The sequence below is a fragment of the Mauremys reevesii genome, linkage group 14 (genome assembly GCF_016161935.1).
Source record: "Mauremys reevesii isolate NIE-2019 linkage group 14, ASM1616193v1, whole genome shotgun sequence".
NCBI classification, from domain to species: domain Eukaryota; kingdom Metazoa; phylum Chordata; order Testudines; family Geoemydidae; genus Mauremys; species Mauremys reevesii.
Genome location: NC_052636.1, coordinates 16,046,424 through 16,063,829, shown reverse-complemented (window position 1 = coordinate 16,063,829; position 17,406 = coordinate 16,046,424). Strand labels below are relative to the sequence as shown.

The 17,406-nt window shown below is 60.1% G+C and overlaps 1 protein-coding gene across 4 annotated transcripts in view; it reads right to left on the bottom strand.

Annotated features, from left to right (window-relative positions):
* Positions 1-15,893, bottom strand: part of STAG3 (stromal antigen 3) — a 34,491-nt gene extending 18,598 nt beyond the window's left edge. For 2 of the 4 annotated variants that reach the window (XM_039500098.1, XM_039500101.1), the window contains exons 1-19: positions 15,735-15,893; positions 14,717-14,867; positions 13,652-13,763; positions 13,134-13,247; positions 12,468-12,564; positions 12,115-12,191; positions 10,616-10,820; positions 8,822-8,973; positions 8,539-8,612; positions 8,270-8,393; positions 8,048-8,146; positions 7,777-7,856; positions 7,521-7,628; positions 7,062-7,161; positions 6,868-6,979; positions 6,669-6,772; positions 6,370-6,462; positions 6,003-6,092; positions 5,329-5,529 (exon numbers count right to left, since the gene is read on the bottom strand). In XM_039500098.1, coding sequence (XP_039356032.1) covers positions 5,329-5,529; positions 6,003-6,092; positions 6,370-6,462; positions 6,669-6,772; positions 6,868-6,979; positions 7,062-7,161; positions 7,521-7,628; positions 7,777-7,856; positions 8,048-8,146; positions 8,270-8,393; positions 8,539-8,612; positions 8,822-8,973; positions 10,616-10,820; positions 12,115-12,191; positions 12,468-12,564; positions 13,134-13,247; positions 13,652-13,763; positions 14,717-14,832 — 2,058 coding nt within the window. In that variant the 5' untranslated portion in view covers positions 14,833-14,867; positions 15,735-15,893. Of the gene's footprint in view, positions 1-5,328; positions 5,530-6,002; positions 6,093-6,369; positions 6,463-6,668; positions 6,773-6,867; positions 6,980-7,061; positions 7,162-7,520; positions 7,629-7,776; positions 7,857-8,047; positions 8,147-8,269; positions 8,394-8,538; positions 8,613-8,821; positions 8,974-10,615; positions 10,821-12,114; positions 12,192-12,467; positions 12,565-13,133; positions 13,248-13,651; positions 13,764-14,716; positions 15,000-15,734 lie in introns of those variants that run through there. The other 2 variants (XM_039500100.1, XM_039500099.1) reach the window with 2 other exon arrangements.
* Between the last annotated feature and the right edge of the window lie 1,513 nt (positions 15,894-17,406).

The window sequence follows — 17,406 nt, the reverse complement described above, 5'->3', positions numbered from 1 at the left end:
GCCCCATACCCCCGCTCCCGAGCGCCTGGCCCCACCCCCAGCGCCTGCAGTAACGTGCCCCATACCCCGCTCCCCGAGCGCCTGGCCCCGCCCCCCGCCCGCGCCTGCAGTAACGTGCCCCATACACCCCGCTCCCCGAGCGCCTGGCCCCCCCAGTGCCTGCAGTAACGTGCCCCATACACCCCGCTCCCCGAGCGCCTGGCCCCCCCAGTGCCTGCAGTAACGTGCCCCATACACCTCGCTCCCGAGCGCCTGGCCCCCAACCCCAGTGCCTGTAGTAACGTGCCCCATACCCCCGCTCCCTGAGCGCCTGGCCCCCCCCAACCCCCAGTGCCTGCAGTAACGTGCCCCATACACCCCACTCCCTGAGCGCCTGGCTGTGACAAAGTGGGACTATTTTGTAGTATTTTTGTAGTCCTGTTTGGACCTGTTACCCCGTGGGTGCAAAAGGAGCGTTTGCTCTCAGGACAGTCCCAGAGACAGAAGGGTGGGTGTTCGTATCTGCCTGGGCCTTAGTCTCCGTATCCATGGAGCATCTGAGAACACAATGGCAGATCTGCTCGCCAGGACCTAGCAAGCCAGGACCCAGAGCGAGATGGATTTCCCCACCTCTCGGCAGGGAGGCTAAAAACCGGTTAATCACCTTCCCGTAATTGTTGCTCTTCGAGATGTGTTGCTCGTATCCATTCCAATTAGATGTGTGGGCACTGCGTGCACAGTCATCAGAAAGTTTTTCCCCTAGCGGCACCAGTCAGGTCGGCGGTGGAGCCCCCTGAGTGGGGGCTCTCACAAGGAGTCAAGGATTGGGGTGTCCCAGCAGATCACCGGCCCGGATAACACCAGAGGGGATTGTCAGACCGTCTCTGCAGACCTTGTGCACGAGAGGGCTTGGGGGAAAGGCGCAGAGCAGACAAGCCTCCCCAGGGTAGCAGGAATGTGTCTGCGATTGAGCCCGGGCTGCTTTTCTGGAAGGAGCACACCGCAGGGCACTTCCTGTGGCTCTGAGTGGGCCCAGGAGGGCGACCTAGGGAAAGCCCCACCTCTGGAAAATGGCGTGAATGACGTCTGGCCGGATGGACCGCTCGCGGTTGTGGAAGGACCTGCTGAGGCGGTCCGCCAGTACGTCCTGGCCCCCGGCAGATAGGATGCTTCCAGGTGAATGGAGTGGGCTATACGGAATTCCCAGCGTCCGAGGGCCTCCTGGCAGGGGGATGAGGACCGGTTCCACCCCGCTTGTTGATGTAAAACTTTGCAGTGGTGGTGTCCATCATGCCTGCCACGTACTGGCCTTGCAGCTGAGACTGAAAAGCCTGGCATGCGAGTCGCACAGCTCTGAGCTCCCTGATACCGATATGGAGAGAGAGCACATCCTGTGCCCAGAGGCCCTGCGTTCGGGGATCTCCCGGATGAGCGCCCCAACCTAGAGCTGATGTGCCCGTAACTAGAGACGAGGGGAGTTCCCTCGCAGACTAGCTGAGCTCTGAGCCACCACTGGAGTGTACCCGCTGTGGCACCATGACCACTGAGTTCAGGCTGTCAGGCCCCGGGAGGTATGTCGAGGCAAGCCACGTCTGTAGAGCTCTGAGCCCCAGCCTGGTTCGCCGGACCACGTACATGCAGGTGGCCTTCTGACTGAGGCAATTCCCATTCCCTGTAGCGGTCGGGGACTCTCATACATCGAATGATGCACGACATGGCTTGGAATCGGGACTCCGGCAGACGTGCTTTTGCCTGGACCGAGTCCAACCACTGCCCAATACATTCTAGTCTCTGGCTCGGTGACACGGTTGACTTGTTCATGCTGAGGAGGAGACCGAGTCTCTCGAAGGTGGATGTGACCAGACTGACCTGCAACTCCACCCGCTCTCTGGTGTGCCCCCTGCGTAGCCAGTCGTCAAGGTAGGGGTATAGTTACACCTGCCTCCTTCGGAGGAAGGCTGCTACCACAGACACGCACTTTGTTACCTCGATTTCACTAGAAACCAACCCAGGGTTACACTTACATTGGTTTTATTAAATGCCGCTATTGGATCAAACCAAAAAGGGATGGAGCTTATTCATGCACCTCCAGACTCACACAGGCGGAGAGTTACTGGAGACTGCAGAGGAAGCCGAGAAGCTGAAGGATCTGTAGATCTGGTGTGTCCGCCTGCGGCGACGGAGCCGTGAGCAGGCCAAGAAGAAGAGAGCTGTGAGTGTGCTGTCTTCCTTTTACTGGAACTGGGCGGCTCATGTCACGTACACTGAGCTTTCCTTCTGTGTCCATCACAGCATTCCCAGGCCTCGTTCTTTTCTTCTTTACAGCACCCTGTGATTGCCTGATCAGGGCAGATTACATCAGACACACCTGGCTCCGGGCTCTTTTCTCTTGTAGTTCCACTCCTAGTCCCACATACACTTCCTTATCTCCCACACACACACTCTTGTTCACACACTCTCCCTGATCCCAGGATGGACTATTGCCAAGCCTGGAGGTTATACAAGGGGTAATTTAAAAGGTTACAAAGCTTGGGAAAGTTACAAAATGTAAAAGGTTATGCCAACAATGTCTAAAAGTTACAAAGTTTGCCAAAGGGTACAGAACTTAATGATCATACTAGCAATGACTGAAAAGTTACAAATCTTACAAATCGCACTCTACTGGATTGAGCGGCGGCTTTACACAACACACTTGGTAAACACTCGTGGGGCTGTCAACAGGCCGAAGGGGAGGACCATGAACTGATAATGGTTTTGGTCTATCACGAACCTTAAGAAGCGTCTGTGAACAGGGCAAATCGCTATGTGAAAGTACACATCTTTCACGTTGAGGGCGGCGAACCAGTCTCCTGGATCCCGGGAAGGGATGGTTGTATTGAGGGAGACTACGCAGAACTTCAACTTTACCATGGACTTCTTGAGTCCTTGCAGATCTAGAATGGGTCTGAGACCCCCCCGCCCACTCCCCTTTGCCTTGGGGATTAGGAAATAACAGGAGTAGAATCCCTTGCCCCTTAGCTCCTGAGGAACCTCCTCCGTCATTCCTATGGCAAGGAGCGCCTGCACCTCCTGGATAAGGAGTTGCTCATGAGAAGGGTCCCTGAAGAGGGATGAGGAAGAAGGGTGGGAGGGAGGGAGGGAAGAGCAGAATTGGAGAAAATATCCCACTTCCACCGTGCGAAGAACCCAGCTGTCCGATGTTATTTGGGACCACGTATGGTAGAAGTGGGATAGACAGTTCAAAAAACACGGGGAAGGATCCGGCGTTGAGACAGGTGCTCCATCCTCGGGCGCATCCTTTTCACACCGTGCTCTTCCCACAGCAAGTCCGCACAGGCGGAGCTCCTGGGGAAGCCAACTCCACAGTCAGACATGACTCTCAGCCAGCCAGTAAAACAGAAAGTTTATTAGACAACAGGAACACGGTCTAAAACAGAGCTTGTAGGTACAGGAAACAGGAGTCCTAAGTCAGGCCCATCTTGGGGCCAAGGCATTCAGAACCTGGGTCTGGGTCTCTCTCTCTTTCCCCAGCCAACTCCAAACTGAAACTCTCCAGCCCCTCCTCCTCCAGGCTTTGTTCCTTTCCCAGGCCAGGAGGCCACCTGAGCTCTTCGTTGTCCAACATCTTCAGTTGGCACTTGCAAAGGAGGGGCCCAGGCCATCAGTTACCAGGAGACAGGGTGTTGGCCATTCGCTGTGCAGCCATCACCACACTGGCCCTCTAGGGCTCTCCAACAATCACACCCCCTTATCCCCCCACCTAGATACTTAAGAAATGCGTAGGGGAAACCAAGGCACCCACACAGTATTCAGAGACAACATTAAGAATATTCCCACTTCGTCACAAGCGCTATGGAGGCACCACAGCTGACGCGACGGGTGCTGCTAGGGGGAAAACTGTCCAAGGAGTGTGCACGTGGCACGCACACACCTAGCTGGAATCAATATGAGCAATCACTGGAAGAACCACCGCATTTCCCCAGCTGGAGAACAAAGGACTGGGGGCGTAGGAGGTGAGGGACAGGTGCTGGCTGCTGGAAGGCCTCTGGGCTCCCAGCTGCAGTCTGACCTAGGAGGTCGGATGGACGGACAGACAGGGGTTCCCCACAGAATGGACGATGCTTTAACCTTCATTTCTCTAGACTCCCCTAAGCTTCCTGTGCGGTGCGCCCCTTAACCAATAAACCCAGCTGTTCTGAAAGTGCTGAGTGAGTGTCACTGCAAACAGGGATTTCCCCACACCCCCCCCTGAATTTCCCCAACACCCCCCCAGTTTTGTGAATTAGTTACATGCAGTGTTGCCAATGTCGTGATTGTTTGGAGTAAAGGGCAGTAGAACTGTACTTAGCCTGTGCTGACTGAGGGCATCGAGAGAGGGAGGGGACAGGTGTCTGAGTCACAAGTACTGTTTGGCCTGCCCCTCTCCACTGTTTAAAGACGGAGCTGATTAGGCTCCATAGAGAGTCTTTTGTTCTGTTACGTGACCGCTACAGCTGAAATCACTGACAATCAGGTCTAAGTGGAAGAGAGGGCCCAGTCTGCACTAGCAGCGAGGTTCCCCCACTGACAGCTCAGCTGAAATCACTGTGAGCTGGGTGGAACCTCAAGAGACATGCGAACAAACATGGCTGGGGCACCTACTTTCTATTTAAGCAAGAGATACCACACACTACGAACTGGAGGCCAATGTTAAGGGCGTTGTCACTTGCTCACCCTGAAGCTGAACACTGGTCCCGAACAAGACCAGTGTACGCTCACTATCTTTCTGCAACAAACTCAGCTGACTGGCTAGAAGCATGTGGTGCAACAGTGAAAGACTCAGCAGTTGAAAAAGTGAAGACCTCTCTCACCCCATTCAAAAGATTTGCATCCATGGCTGATGAAGGCACCGATGCAAATGGGCACCAAGCATTAAGTCATTGCGTACGTTATCTTGATGTCAGGGGTAGGCCAGTAGATGCATTTCTAGATGTTCAAGTTATAGAAGACACATCGGCTGCATCTGTGACAGACCACATCTTAGAAGAGTTAAATGTCATTCTCTCTCTCTCGTAAGTCTACAATAGTCTTCTCTGAACGTAGAAGCAAAAGTCATCCACCAGCCTCACTCCTTAGATCCAGCCCATCTTGCTAGATACTTTCCAAAGTCAGTAATGATGGCTGGAGGAATTTTAAGACAACAGCCTAGGATCGCTCTTTGGTGAGCTTCCCAGCGTGCAGACCCCTCTGCTTGCGCAGCTCGACCAGGTCCCTCTTAAGGCGATGGTGATACATCTACCATTCCAGCCCCTAGCACTCCCTTCCCACGGGGTCCCGACCCTAGCCCCCGGCCACAGCCCTGGGAGGTACCTGGAGGAGCTCGGACACCTCCTGCTGGAACTTGTCAGCCAGCGAGTCCACAAGGCGGCTGCGTGCCAAGTCCACACGGCTGTAGAAGGTGAACTCCGGGTTGCAGAGCACATATAGCGCCTGGGCGGCAGCCTCGAGCACCTCCTGGCCAGTGTGCTTCTCCACCACCTCCCGCAGTTGGGCCAGCAGTTGCTCTAGGTACTGTGGGGGAGAGAGGGTATGGTGGGGCTGGGCAGAGGTGGGAGAACTCCTGGGAACAGACTGGAGAAGGAAAAGGGGGGTCTCCAGCTCCTGCAGAGGGAGGAGAAGGGCTCGCAGGCGGTGACTCGCTGTACCCCTCTCCAGGGGGACCCCCAGCACTACTTGCATCACTTTGAGGGGAGGGGTTCCCAGACAGCACAGTGCAACTCAGCAAGCACATCAAAGGAAGCAGCTAATGGGGTCCCCCTCCCCCCCACTCCAGATGCTCCTGTTCCCATGGCACTGCAGGCCCCAGAGCACCTGGGTCTCCCCTGCTCCTGGACTGGCAGCTCTGGAGCTAGGACTCCTGGGTTCTATTCCTGCCTCTGGGAGGGATGTGGGGGGCTGGGGCTGGGAGCCAGGACTCCTGGGTTCTCTCCCTGGCTATGGGAGGGACGTAGGGGGCTGGGGCTGCTAAGCCCCACCCTCAGTACCTTCTCCAGCCGCCCACGGCTGTAGAGGCGGAGGTTGAAGTAGCGCGGAGCAGCCAGCAGGAGCGTCACCTTCTCCGCATCAGCTGAGAACTGCGGGAGCAGAGCAGGTGTCACTCAAGCAGGGAGGCAGCAGGATGGGCAGAGATGCCCCCCCTTGCACCCCCCACTACGTACAGCTGGGAATGGCCTCACAGCAGAACCCTCCAGCTTATGGCATGTGAGGCCCTGAGGTGCCCGGGAAGGGCAAAGGCCAGACCCAGGGTTCCTGCTTCAACATGGCCCCCTCCCTCCCCAGCGCAGGTGAAGGGCAGAGGCAGGAAGGGGCCCAGGGTGCGAGGTTCCCTCCCTGCACCCCCCCTCTGTTTACCTTGGCCAGCAGCCGGGGCAGCAGCGGGATGAGGTACTGAGTGAGTTTCTCCCTGTCGTCCTCCTGGGCCTTCCGCTCCCGCGCGGAGAGCACCTGGGGCAGGGATGGTGCTGTGAGAGCTGGCTCCCCTGCCCGGTGGCTGCAGACGGTGCGGCGTGCACACCTCCGGGCAGCGGCACAGGGACCCCTTGGGGGAGTGCTGATGTCTCCGGGCCCATGGGGACACGTCACCCAGAGCCACCCAGGCCCTGGGGGAGCTGATGGACTGCGCTCCCCTCCCTGCTCTCGGGCGCATTTACCTTCTTGCCAGGGCCCCTGCCGACGGGCGGCTTCCCCTCCGTGGCCTGGCGCATGCTGGACACCAGGATATCAATCAGGGCGTTCTCCTGCTGGTCGCCCCAGCCTGTTGGGGGGAGAGGGATCAGGACCAGCCCCGAAGGCTGCCAGGCAGCCGTGACGCCCCTGCCACCCCGTGTGTCGCGTCGCAGCCTCACTCACCCTCCTCCGGGGACCCCTCCAGCAGCAGGTACGTCAGGCCGTCCCAGTCCTTCAGCAGGGGGGCAGCACAGTCCCACAAGCTGTCCACCAGGTACGCCGCATGCTCGTGGAGCTGGGGGAGGAAAGGGGAGACCTGGTGACACTAGCTCCCACAGACTCCCCCATGCTCCTCCCAGCCCCACGGTGCCCCTCACCTCGCTCTTGATGAAGAAAGCCAGCAGCAGCCTGAAGAAGTCCCTGCTCCCCGCACGGCGCCCCTTCTTCTTCCTGGCTCCCCAATCCTGGTCAAACTGCCTGCAAACCACACACACATTAGAGAGGGGACAGGGAGAGCCAGGACGCCTGGGTTCTCCCCCGGCTCTGGGAAGGGAGTGGGGGCTGGTGGGTTGGGGAATTTGGGGTCTGGGAGCCAGGACTCCTGGGTTCTCCCCCCTGCTCTTGAGGGGGGGAGTGGGGGCTGGTGGGTTGGAGCAGGGGAGAGGGAATGTTCTATCTCAGCCCCCTGTGAAAAGCACAGGCTGAGATTGCAGGTTAAGGCCTGGAGGGAGGTGAAACCCCTCTGACAGGGGTGGTTGTGGGGGGAGGAAGGTGTATATTTGTTGGCAGCCCCACGCCCCCTGCTGGCGGTGCTGTGACCGCGTTCAGTCACTCACTTCTTGTAAAGAAACTCCCCGGCGGCAGCAGCCAGCGCCCGGTTGGAAGCATACACCACGGGGTAAACGGCCTCGCAGTCCTCATCTGTCAGCATCTCCTCCATGTTCCTGCCCACGGAGCGGGAGGGGCTCAGCCTGAGCAGGGAGAGGGGTCTCCAGCTGCCCCACACCATGGGGCTCACCACGTGCCCTCCCAGCTTCCTTACGTGCCCGGCCTCCCCCCGTGGCCCCGCTTGGCTCCCAGCTCCGTACTCACTGCAGGATCAGGGTCAGCAGCTTGATGGCCTCCACACCCACGTCGGGTTCTTTGTCCAGGACCATGGACACCATGCGATCCTGAGAGCCACCAAACGGAGAGTCACTCATGGGAGGGGGGCACTGCAGGACGGGTAAGGGCCCCACAGGAGGGAGGTGTCCCAGGGCGCGCTGCAGGGGGACAGATGGGGGGCAGGGCAGGGCTCCCTGGAGGGGGCATCCCAGGGGCAGGATCCCCAGGACTGGGGGGCGTCCCGGGGCAGTGCACTCACCTTGAAGCGGCTGGTGAAGAGCTCCATGCGGGCAGCCAGCTCCCGGCTGCGGTACAGCCCCTGCAGGGCCTTCAGGCACTTGAGCCGCACCTCCCGCTGCTGTGGGCACAGAGAGGCTGAGAGCCAGGCCAGCCCCAGCGGCCGCCCCTTCCCTGCCCCACAGGCCAGAGCCCCCTCGGGCTCTCCGTGCTCCCCTCCAGCCCCCAGGCCCCAGCCCCCCACCTTGTCGTGCAGGGTCCAGCCGATGTATTTGAGGTAGCTGTCTGTCAGGAAGGAGGCGCTGTAGCTCTGCATCCAGTTCCCCATCTCCTCTATGCAGATGGCCCGGATCTCAGGCACCACGTCCCTGCCAGACAAGACATGCAGCATGCCCCTGTGGTGCCCCCCCCCGCATGCACGAGCCCCCGTCCTGCCCCCAGCCTCACGTGCAGACGGCACACAGCCGGGCCAGGGCAAGCCAGGGACGCCCTGCAGAGCCACACCGCACTCACCGGTAGCGATGCACAAAGACCCCTTTGAAGATGGCGTTCATCATGTTCTCGATCTCCTTCTGCTGTTCCTGGAGCTGAGACAGACACCGGCATCACCCACCCCACTCCTGCAGGCCCGGCTCCTACCAGCCCAGCACCCTCCCCCAGCACCACCCTGCCCCTACCGTCCCAACACTCCCATCCCATCCCCACCAGGCCAGCACTCCTGGCACCACGCCCCACCCCACCAACCCAGCGTCCCCTAGCGCTGTGCCTGCCAGCCCAGGGCCTAGTCTTCACTCACCTCCCTGCGCTTCTCCAGCAGCGCCTCTAGCTTGTCCATGGCCCTGCGGCTCGGCCCCTTCCTCCTCTCCGCCTCATACTGCCGCTGGTTGTTGTCTTTGTGCAGGCTGACGCTCAGCGCCACCCTCACCAGCGCCGTCATCAGCTTCATGGCTGGCAAAGAGCATGGAGTGAGCAAAAGGGGGAGCTCTGCATGTACCCCCGTAACGGAGCCCAAGGACCAGGGCTACTCTAGGAGGAACCCCAGGGGTCTCCTCGTCTTTCAGGGGAGGGCCCGCGGTTCGCTGTGACACTCTCACGCCGCTGGCAGAACAGCCGGGTTTATTCGTTAAGCGGCGCACAGCACAGGAAGCTTAGGGAACTCTAGAGAAATGAAGGTTAAAGCATCGTCCATTCTGGGTAGCCCAGAGCCCAGCCACGCTGTAGGGAACCCCTGTCTGTCCGTCCATCCGACCTCCCCAGACTCCAGCCGACAGCCCCCACACCTTCCAGCAGCCAGCCCTTGTCCCCCACCTCATCTGTTTCTTCTGGAGCTGGGGAAATGCCGTTAGTCTCCCTGCTGAGAGGTGGGGGGAGTCCATCTCCCTCGGGGTCCTGGCGACTGGATCTGCCCTTGTGTTCTCAAAGAGCGCCACTAATATGGGACCTGAGGCCCAGACAGCTAGCACCCACCCCTCAGCCTCCTCGCCTGCCCCGAGAGCAGACAGTCACCGCCTGCCCGCTCCCCCGGCCTAGACTCATAGACCCCTAGAAGATCGGGGCCGGAAGGGACCTCAGGAGGTATCTAGTCCAACCCCCTGCTCAGAGCAGGACCAACCCCAACCAAATCATCCCAGCCAGGGCTGTGTCAAGCCTGACCTTAAACACCTCTAAGGGTGGAGATCCCACCCCCTCCCTAGGGAACCCATCCCAGTGCTTCACCACCCTCCTAGGGAAACAGTGTTTCCTAATATCCACCCTAGACCTGCCCCACTGCAACTTGAGACCATTGCTCCTTGTTCTGTCATCTGCCACCACTGAGAACAGTCTAGATCCATCCTCTTTGGAACCCCCTTTCAGGTAGTTGAAAGCAGCTATCAAATCCCCCCTCACTCTTCTCTTCTGCAGACTAAACAAGCCCAGTTCCCTCAGCCTCTCCTCATAAGTCATGTGCTCCAGCCCCCTAATCATTTTTGTTGCCCTCTGCTGGACTCCCTCCAATTTGTCCACATCCTTCTTGTAGTGTGGGGCCCAAAACTGGACCCAGTCTCCAGATGAGGCCTCACCAATGTCGAATAGAGGGGAATGATCACGTCCCTCGATCTGCTGGCAATGCCCCTACTGATACAGCCCAAAATGCCGTTAGCCTTCTTGGCAACAAGGGCCACTGCTGACTCCTATCCAGCTTCTCATCCACTGTAACCCCCGGGTCCTTTTCTGCAGAACTGCTGCCTAGTCATTCGGTCCCTAGTCTGTAGCAGTGCATGGGATTCTTCCGTCCTAAGTACAGGACTCTGCACTTGTCCCGGCCTGGGTAACAATGCAGCATACAGGGGAAACTGAGATACAAACAGGACTCATAACAATATTACAAGATAGCCTCTTTGCAGAGGAGAGTGTGAGGGTATCCGGGGGCTCCCAGCCCTCTGAGCTCATACAGGAACGCACTGCAGCATGCCAGGATTCCCCACACCCCCACTGTCTCCATTCTAACCACCAGACGCCCCCTCTCTTCCCTGCAGTGGGAGCAGACCCCAGGCACCCTGCTCTAACTGCTACCCTGCAGATGCCGTTCGCGTTCCCGGGCAGGACTCACCTGCGAGGGTGCTGGTGTGGCGGAAGGGGCGCACCTGGGAGTCCGAGAGGCCAGTGAGCAGGGAGATGAGGGTGTCCATGAGATACTCGTCGTAGATGATGCTGTACTGACAACGTTGCACCAGCACTGTCACCAGCTCACAGAATGCCGCCTGGAACTTTCGCCAGGGCTGGGTGGTCAGGATCAGCGGGTACTCGGCAGAGTCCTGCGGAGGGGAGGACAGGGAAGGCACGAGGGGTGAGACTGGCGTGAACGCAGATGTTCCCAGTTACACCTCTGGCCATTTTCTCGATCCTCCACCAAAGGCCGGGGGTCATGTGTGGTCTCCACTGAAAGCTAAGGATTAGCGATCACCATGGTTACTGAGAGATGTTTGCACAGGAACTATTTTAAGAGCGATGTAAAATATAGCCTCATTCTGTTCCAAAACTGTGGGAGCTGAAACATGTCATCTGAAGCAGGGTGCGTCTCAGAGCTAACTCGGCCAAGAGTGAGGATAATTAACCTCCTTCGACCCAGCCCAACCCTGTGGTTACAGTCTGGGCAATATGCAGGCCTGAGCATTTAGACCGAAGAACCCCACGAAAGCCCTCGGAGCAGGGAACCCATAATGAAACACCCTCATTACAAAAAGAGACAAAGTCTGGGAGAAGGACGGGGACGAGATGTGATCCACTCTGCAGCCAACACTTTCAGCAGCAGTGTCTGATGAAAAGCGGATCCCAGCTTTCTGGGCTGGACACGTGCTGTCAGGACGGATCACTGGGTTAGAAACACCAGGCGTTTCCTTGTCCTGTACCCTTATGTTTCCAAATCCATTTCCTGGCTTTTATTTGACTCTTTAGCTTGAGTTTTGTTAAATCCGCTTCACTCCGGTTTTACTAGACACCCATCTAAGAGCCCTGTGCTCAGGAGTGTTGAGCAGAGCAGAGGCTGGTGGAGTGGGGCGTGCTGCTTCCAGGGTGTGCACTGCGGGTGTCTGGAAGATAAGGGGCTGGGCACTCGAGTGCGTGTGGATTGCTAGCCTGCACTGGGAAAGAGGGGGCTTGTGACAGCCCAGAGTGGAAGCCCTGTGCTGCCAGCAGTTTTGGGAGCGTGTACCCCAGTGGGCACAGAAAAGGCTCTCTCATACACCGTAAGCAGGGGGCAGCGATTTACCAAGAGGCATGGGGGGGCACCGCCCACTGTCCCTATGCCAGCCCCCACTCTTCTCCGACTTCTCCCAGCCACCCTGCCCCTTTACAGGGGATCAGCTGGGCCTATATCCAGAGGGCAGCATCACCCCCATCCACCCCACTGGAAACTAGGCGACCAGACAGCAAGTGTGAAAAATCGGGATGGGGGTCAGGTGGTAATAGGAGCCTATATAAGAAAAAGGCCCAAACATCAGCACTGTCCCTATAAAATCGGGACATCTGGTCACCCTACCGGAAACTCCCTACTGCCCTGGGAGCCCTGCCTGGATCGCTCCTCCCTCCCCTGCCCCACACACTGGGCACCTCATCAAACTGCTCCGTCAGCTGCTGGATGATCTCCGAGTTTTGCTGCTTCCTGAACATCTCCGGGGTCACCACACCTGCCAAGGGGAGAGAGGTGAGAGCGGGCGGCATGGGGACAACCAACCAGGACTCCTGCCCTGGGCTCCCCACAACCCACAAACTACCCAGGGATCTCTTAGCAGTTCCTCCCCTGGCAGAGGCAGGGAATGGGGCTCGGAGCTCACCCTAAAAAGAGGTGTTGGGAGCAAATCCAGAGGTGGGTACCAGCGCGAGGAGCTGGGCTGTGCCACACAGACACAGGTGGGTCCAGGGCTGGGCCAGGGATCTCAGGATGCAGGCCCAGGGCCTCTCACCTTTGCAGCCACAGGAGCGGATGAAGAAGTTGACGAGCTCCAGGATCCCGGCTTCCTTGTTCTGCTTGTAGCTCTCCAGCCAGTCGTCCACCACGGACTTAGGGGGCAGGAGACGTGAGGAAAAAGACAGAAGGAGAAGTAGGGGTTACGCAGGGCGTGGGACACAGAGATAGGGCCTGGGCACCTCAAGTCGAACAGTGAGTCAGCAGAGCCGGGGAGAGAACCCAGGAGTCCTGGCTCCCAGCCCCACCCTGCTCTAATCACCAGTCCCCACTTCACTCCCAGACCCAGGGAGAGAACCCAGGAGTCCTGGCTCCCAGCCCCCCTGCTCTCACCCCCCAGCCCCCACTCCCCTCCCAGAGCCGGGGAGAGAACCCAGGAGTCCTGGCTCCCAGCCCCCCTGCTCTAATCACCAGTCCCCACTCCCCTCCCAGAGCCAGGGAGAGAACCCAGGAGTCCTGGCTCCCAGCCCCCCTGCTCTAATCACCAGCCCCCACTCCCCTCCCAGACCCAGGGAGAGAACCCAGGAGTCCTGGCTCCCAGCCCCCCTGCTCTAATCACCAGTCCCCACTCCCAGACCCAGGGAGAGAACCCAGAGTCCCAGTGAGACTCCAGTGCAGTGACATGGGGAGGGTGGAACCAGGGGGGTGAAGGGAGCGTGGTTACCTCCATGGCACTCTTCGCCAGCCTCACTACCTCAAAGAGGTTGCTGGGCTCTGGGTTTCTCTCAGCCAGGCTCTCCCCATATCTGCTGGCGTCTTTCCGGGGTCGCTTGGTTGCCTGGGGGAGGGGGGTGAGGAGAAAAGACACAGGCTGAGCCCTGGGTTCGAGTGTATCACAGCTTCATGAGAAGTGTCCCAGAGAGACACCGCTGAATGCATGGTGCAGGCAGGCTCCTGCCCTGGCTGGCCACAACACGGGGATGGGGGCAGCTGGGAGCAGGGGCAGAAGCTCCTGGGCTCTGCTGCCCTGCATCACATCAGCTCCATGGCACAAGGCTGGCTGAAGCAGAAGAGCTGGGATCACACTGAGTGGGGGCAGAGAGAGACGGCGGGGGGGCGGGCACAGAGGACCAGGCTGAAGCTCAGGGGGTTGAGGGGAGGCTGGGGAGCCAAGGGGGTGTACCAGGGTGCAGCTCAGGGGGCTGGGAGAGTGGAGAGGAGATGGGCAAGGGCCATGCATACCAGGGGGCGGCTAAGAGGGGTCCTAGCGTCCCGCTTGCCGCTCTTCCAGAGCGTGTCCTCAAAGTCACTGCCTGAATCAGCGCCACCTCCATCCTCACTGATGCTCAGGTCCCTGTGGGCAGAGCACACGTCCTGACCAGACAGCCCCCATGGCCTCACTGCCCCCGGCACACCCACACCACCCCAGCAACCTCTGGGGTCTGAGGACTCCCCAGGGCTAGCCGTGTAGGGCTGGAAGGGACCTCGAGAGGTGAAACTAGCCCAGTCCCCTGCGCTGAGGCAGAACCAAGTATTATCTAAACCAGTGATTTCCAACCTGGGGTACATGAGCTCTCGTCAGGGGGTACGTGAGAAAAATCCTGCGATGGCAGACAACGTGCGGTGTTATCTCTTACCGACCTTGTTTCTGCGATCACAGGTACATTACAACCCTCTCTCAGATGGGCGTACGCGGTACGTTATATTATCTGGAAGAGGCATGCAGCCTAAAACATTTGAAAACCACTGAACTAAACCATCCCTGACAAGTGTGTGTCTAACCTGCTCTTAAAATCCTGCAATCTGTGCACATCTTTCCTGAAGTGTGGGGCCCAGAACTGGACACAGTACTCCAGGTTAGGCCTCACCAGTGCTGACTGGAGCGTGTCATGCTTATATCACTCCTGCTAATACAACCCTTACCCGGAATGATGTTTTGGCAGCACATTTATTTTGGGATCCACCTCCACCCCCAGATCCTTGCCTCAAGTACTCCTTCCTAGGCACTCACACTCCCCTTTTGTATTTGTGCAGTTGATTATTCCTCCCTGAGGGTAGAAACTTGCATTTGTCTTGGCTGAATTTCACCCCATTAGTTTCAGACCGTTTCTCCCGTTTGTTGATTTGGAAGTCTAACCCTTGCATCCTGTTTGGTACCCTTCGCAAGCTGTGTAGGTGTGCTCTCTATGCCATTACCCAGTGCTAGCTCCTAACCCACCGCCCTCCAGCTTTCCCCCACACAGGCGGTCCTCCAGTGCTCCCCCCCACCCCCCAGACAGCCTGTACAGTGCTCTGCGCCCCACTCACGGGACGTCTGACACCCCGGAGGCTGGCAGGGAGCCCATCTCCGCAACCCCCTGCGCCACGGAGGAGCTGGAGCTGTGTGGGGAGTCGAGATCGTGGGCGGATTTCCGCAGTAACATGGCGGGAGGGAGCGAGGCCTGGATCCCGGAGCAGCCTGCGGGAAGAGCACAGCACACGGCACGGGATAGCGGGGACAACGGGGCCTCCCCAAAGGCCAACGAGGGGAAACCACCTGCAGAGTCACTCACCCCGGCTCTACGTACATGGAGACAGGCCCTGAGCCAGCCCAGCCACTCCACGGGGCCCTGCCATGCCCTGCCCTGGGGGAGTCACCCCCCTGCCCCTCCCCCCACAGGGACCCGCCCCAGGTGAGTCCCCTCCCCACAGGGACCCGCCCCGGGGGAGTCACCCCCCGCCCCTCCCCAGGTGAGTCCTCTCCCCGCAGGGACATGCCCCGGGGGAGTCCCCGCCCCTCCCACAGGGACCCGCCCCAGGGGAGTCCCCGCAGGACCTGCCCCAGGAGTCCCCTGCTCCTCCCCGCAGGGACCCGCCCCGGGAGTCCGCCCCTGCTCCTCCCCACAGGGACCCGCCCCAGGTGAGTCCCCTCCCCACAGGGACCCGCCCCGGGGGAGTCACCCCCTGCCTCCCCCCCCAGGGACATGCCCCGGGGGAGTCACCCCCCGCCCCTCCCCCCACAGGGACCCGCCCCAGGGGAGTCCCCCCGCAGGGACCTGCCCCAGGGGAGTCCCCCCCCTGCTCCTCCCCCCGCAGGGACCCGCCCCGGGAGTCCCCCTCCCCTCCCCGCAGGGACCCGCCCCGGGGGAGTCCGCCCCCTGCTCCTCCCCCCACAGGGACCCATCCTGGGGGACCCACCCCACAGGCACCCGCCCTGGGGTCCCCGCAGGGACACAGGGGGCGGGGCTGCTCCTCGCGGGACCCCCCCCCGCACCTCACGGCCGTTGCAAGGGCCGTTGGCGGGGGGTGGAGATGTCACGCCGGGGGCGGGACAGGGCTCGCGCACCTCTCTCGCGCGCTGAGACGAAGGGAAGGGGAGTCACGTGGGATGGAGCCTCGCGCCCCCTTCCCCCGCCTGGCGCGACACTCGAACGGCCGAGTTCTCCTCAGCCGCGGGCCCAGCGCGGGAAACGCTCCGGCCACGCCCCACACGAGGAGCCGGCGCGCCAACACTGCGCAGGCGCAGCGCCGCTGCCCGTGTCTTCCCAGCGGCCTAGCCCCGCCTCCTCCTGCCGGCCCCGCCCATCGAGTCCCGGCCTCTGAGCGGAGACCACGCCCCCGCCGGCCTGTGACGCGCCCCCGCCCTCGGGGGAGAAGCCCCGCCTCTTCAGCCAGTCGTGGCCCAAGAAGCCCCACCCCTTCCCCTGGCTCCTCCCCCTTGCAGCCTAGACCCCGCCCCTCCCAGGCTTCTGTCAGATAAGCCCCACCCCTTCACTGGCGCCTCCCCTTGCAACTTAGACCCCGCCCCTCCCAGGGTTCTCTCAGGTAAGCCCCACCCCTTCACTGGCTCCTCCCCTTGCAATTTAGACCCCGCCCCTCCCAGGGTTCTCTCAGAAAGCCCCACCCCACCCCAAACTCCTCCCCTTGCAGCTTAGACCCCGCCCTCCCGGGGTTCTGTCAGATAAGCCCCACCCCTTCACTGGCTCCTCCCCTTGCAACTTAGACCCCGCCCCTCCCAGGGTTCTCTCAGATAAGCCCCACCCCGCCCCAAGCTCCTCCCACTTGCAGCTTAGACACCACCCCTCCCAGGGTTCTCTGATAAGCCCCACCCCTTCCCCTGACTCCACCCTCTTACAGCCTGGACCCCGCCCCTCCCGGGGTTCTGTCAGATAAGCCCCACCCCCGCCCCTTTCCCCTTGCAGCCTAGACCCCCACCTCTCCTGCAGTTCTCACAGATAAGCCCCACCCCTGCCCCTGGCTCCTCCCCCTTGTAGCCTAGACCCCGCCCCTCCCGGGGTTATACATCAGAGAAGCCCCATCCCTTCCCTGACTGCTTCCCCGCCAATCTCACAAGAGCCTCCCCATCCCAGCACTGGGCAACGGCCCTCCCCCCATGCCTCCGCACCCCACCCTAAAGGGGCCACATCCCAGTGGTGGGTCCCCCTGGGAACAGCCCCCTGCTCCCCACCACACCGTAAGATGCTACCAGAATGAGAGTCAATAAATTAAATGTTTTATTATGTGATATATAAAAAACAAAGAGAGACAAAACCCAACACGGAGACAGTTGTCCAAACTCGTTAAAAAAAGGTTCGTTCTCTTAAAAAGCCAGATCGGCATCTACTGTACATTGTGCTACAAAACCCCTTGTGCCAGGCCCAGGAAAGCCGCCCCCCACCCAGGCCGGGGAACGCCGCCCCCCTACCCAGGCCCTGTCCCCCCCATCCACACGCAGGGGCGCTGTGGGGAGCGGGGCAGGAGCTCCCGCCCCACTCCCGGCCCTGCTGCAGGGTGGATACCGGGGCGGTGAGCGAGAGCGAGACCCCCTGGGGCTGCTCCGAGCTGGGACCCCGGGGGCAGGGCAAGCCGGGGGGGGGGGGGGGAAGAAATGTGTGTTCTGGAAAGAGAGTAGAAAATAAATCAGTCCTGCCCCCACCGCCCACCCTATAAAAAATTAACCTGGCCGTTGCCTCATTAAAAAAGAGCCCCCCAAATAAATACACCCTGTAAAAAAAACA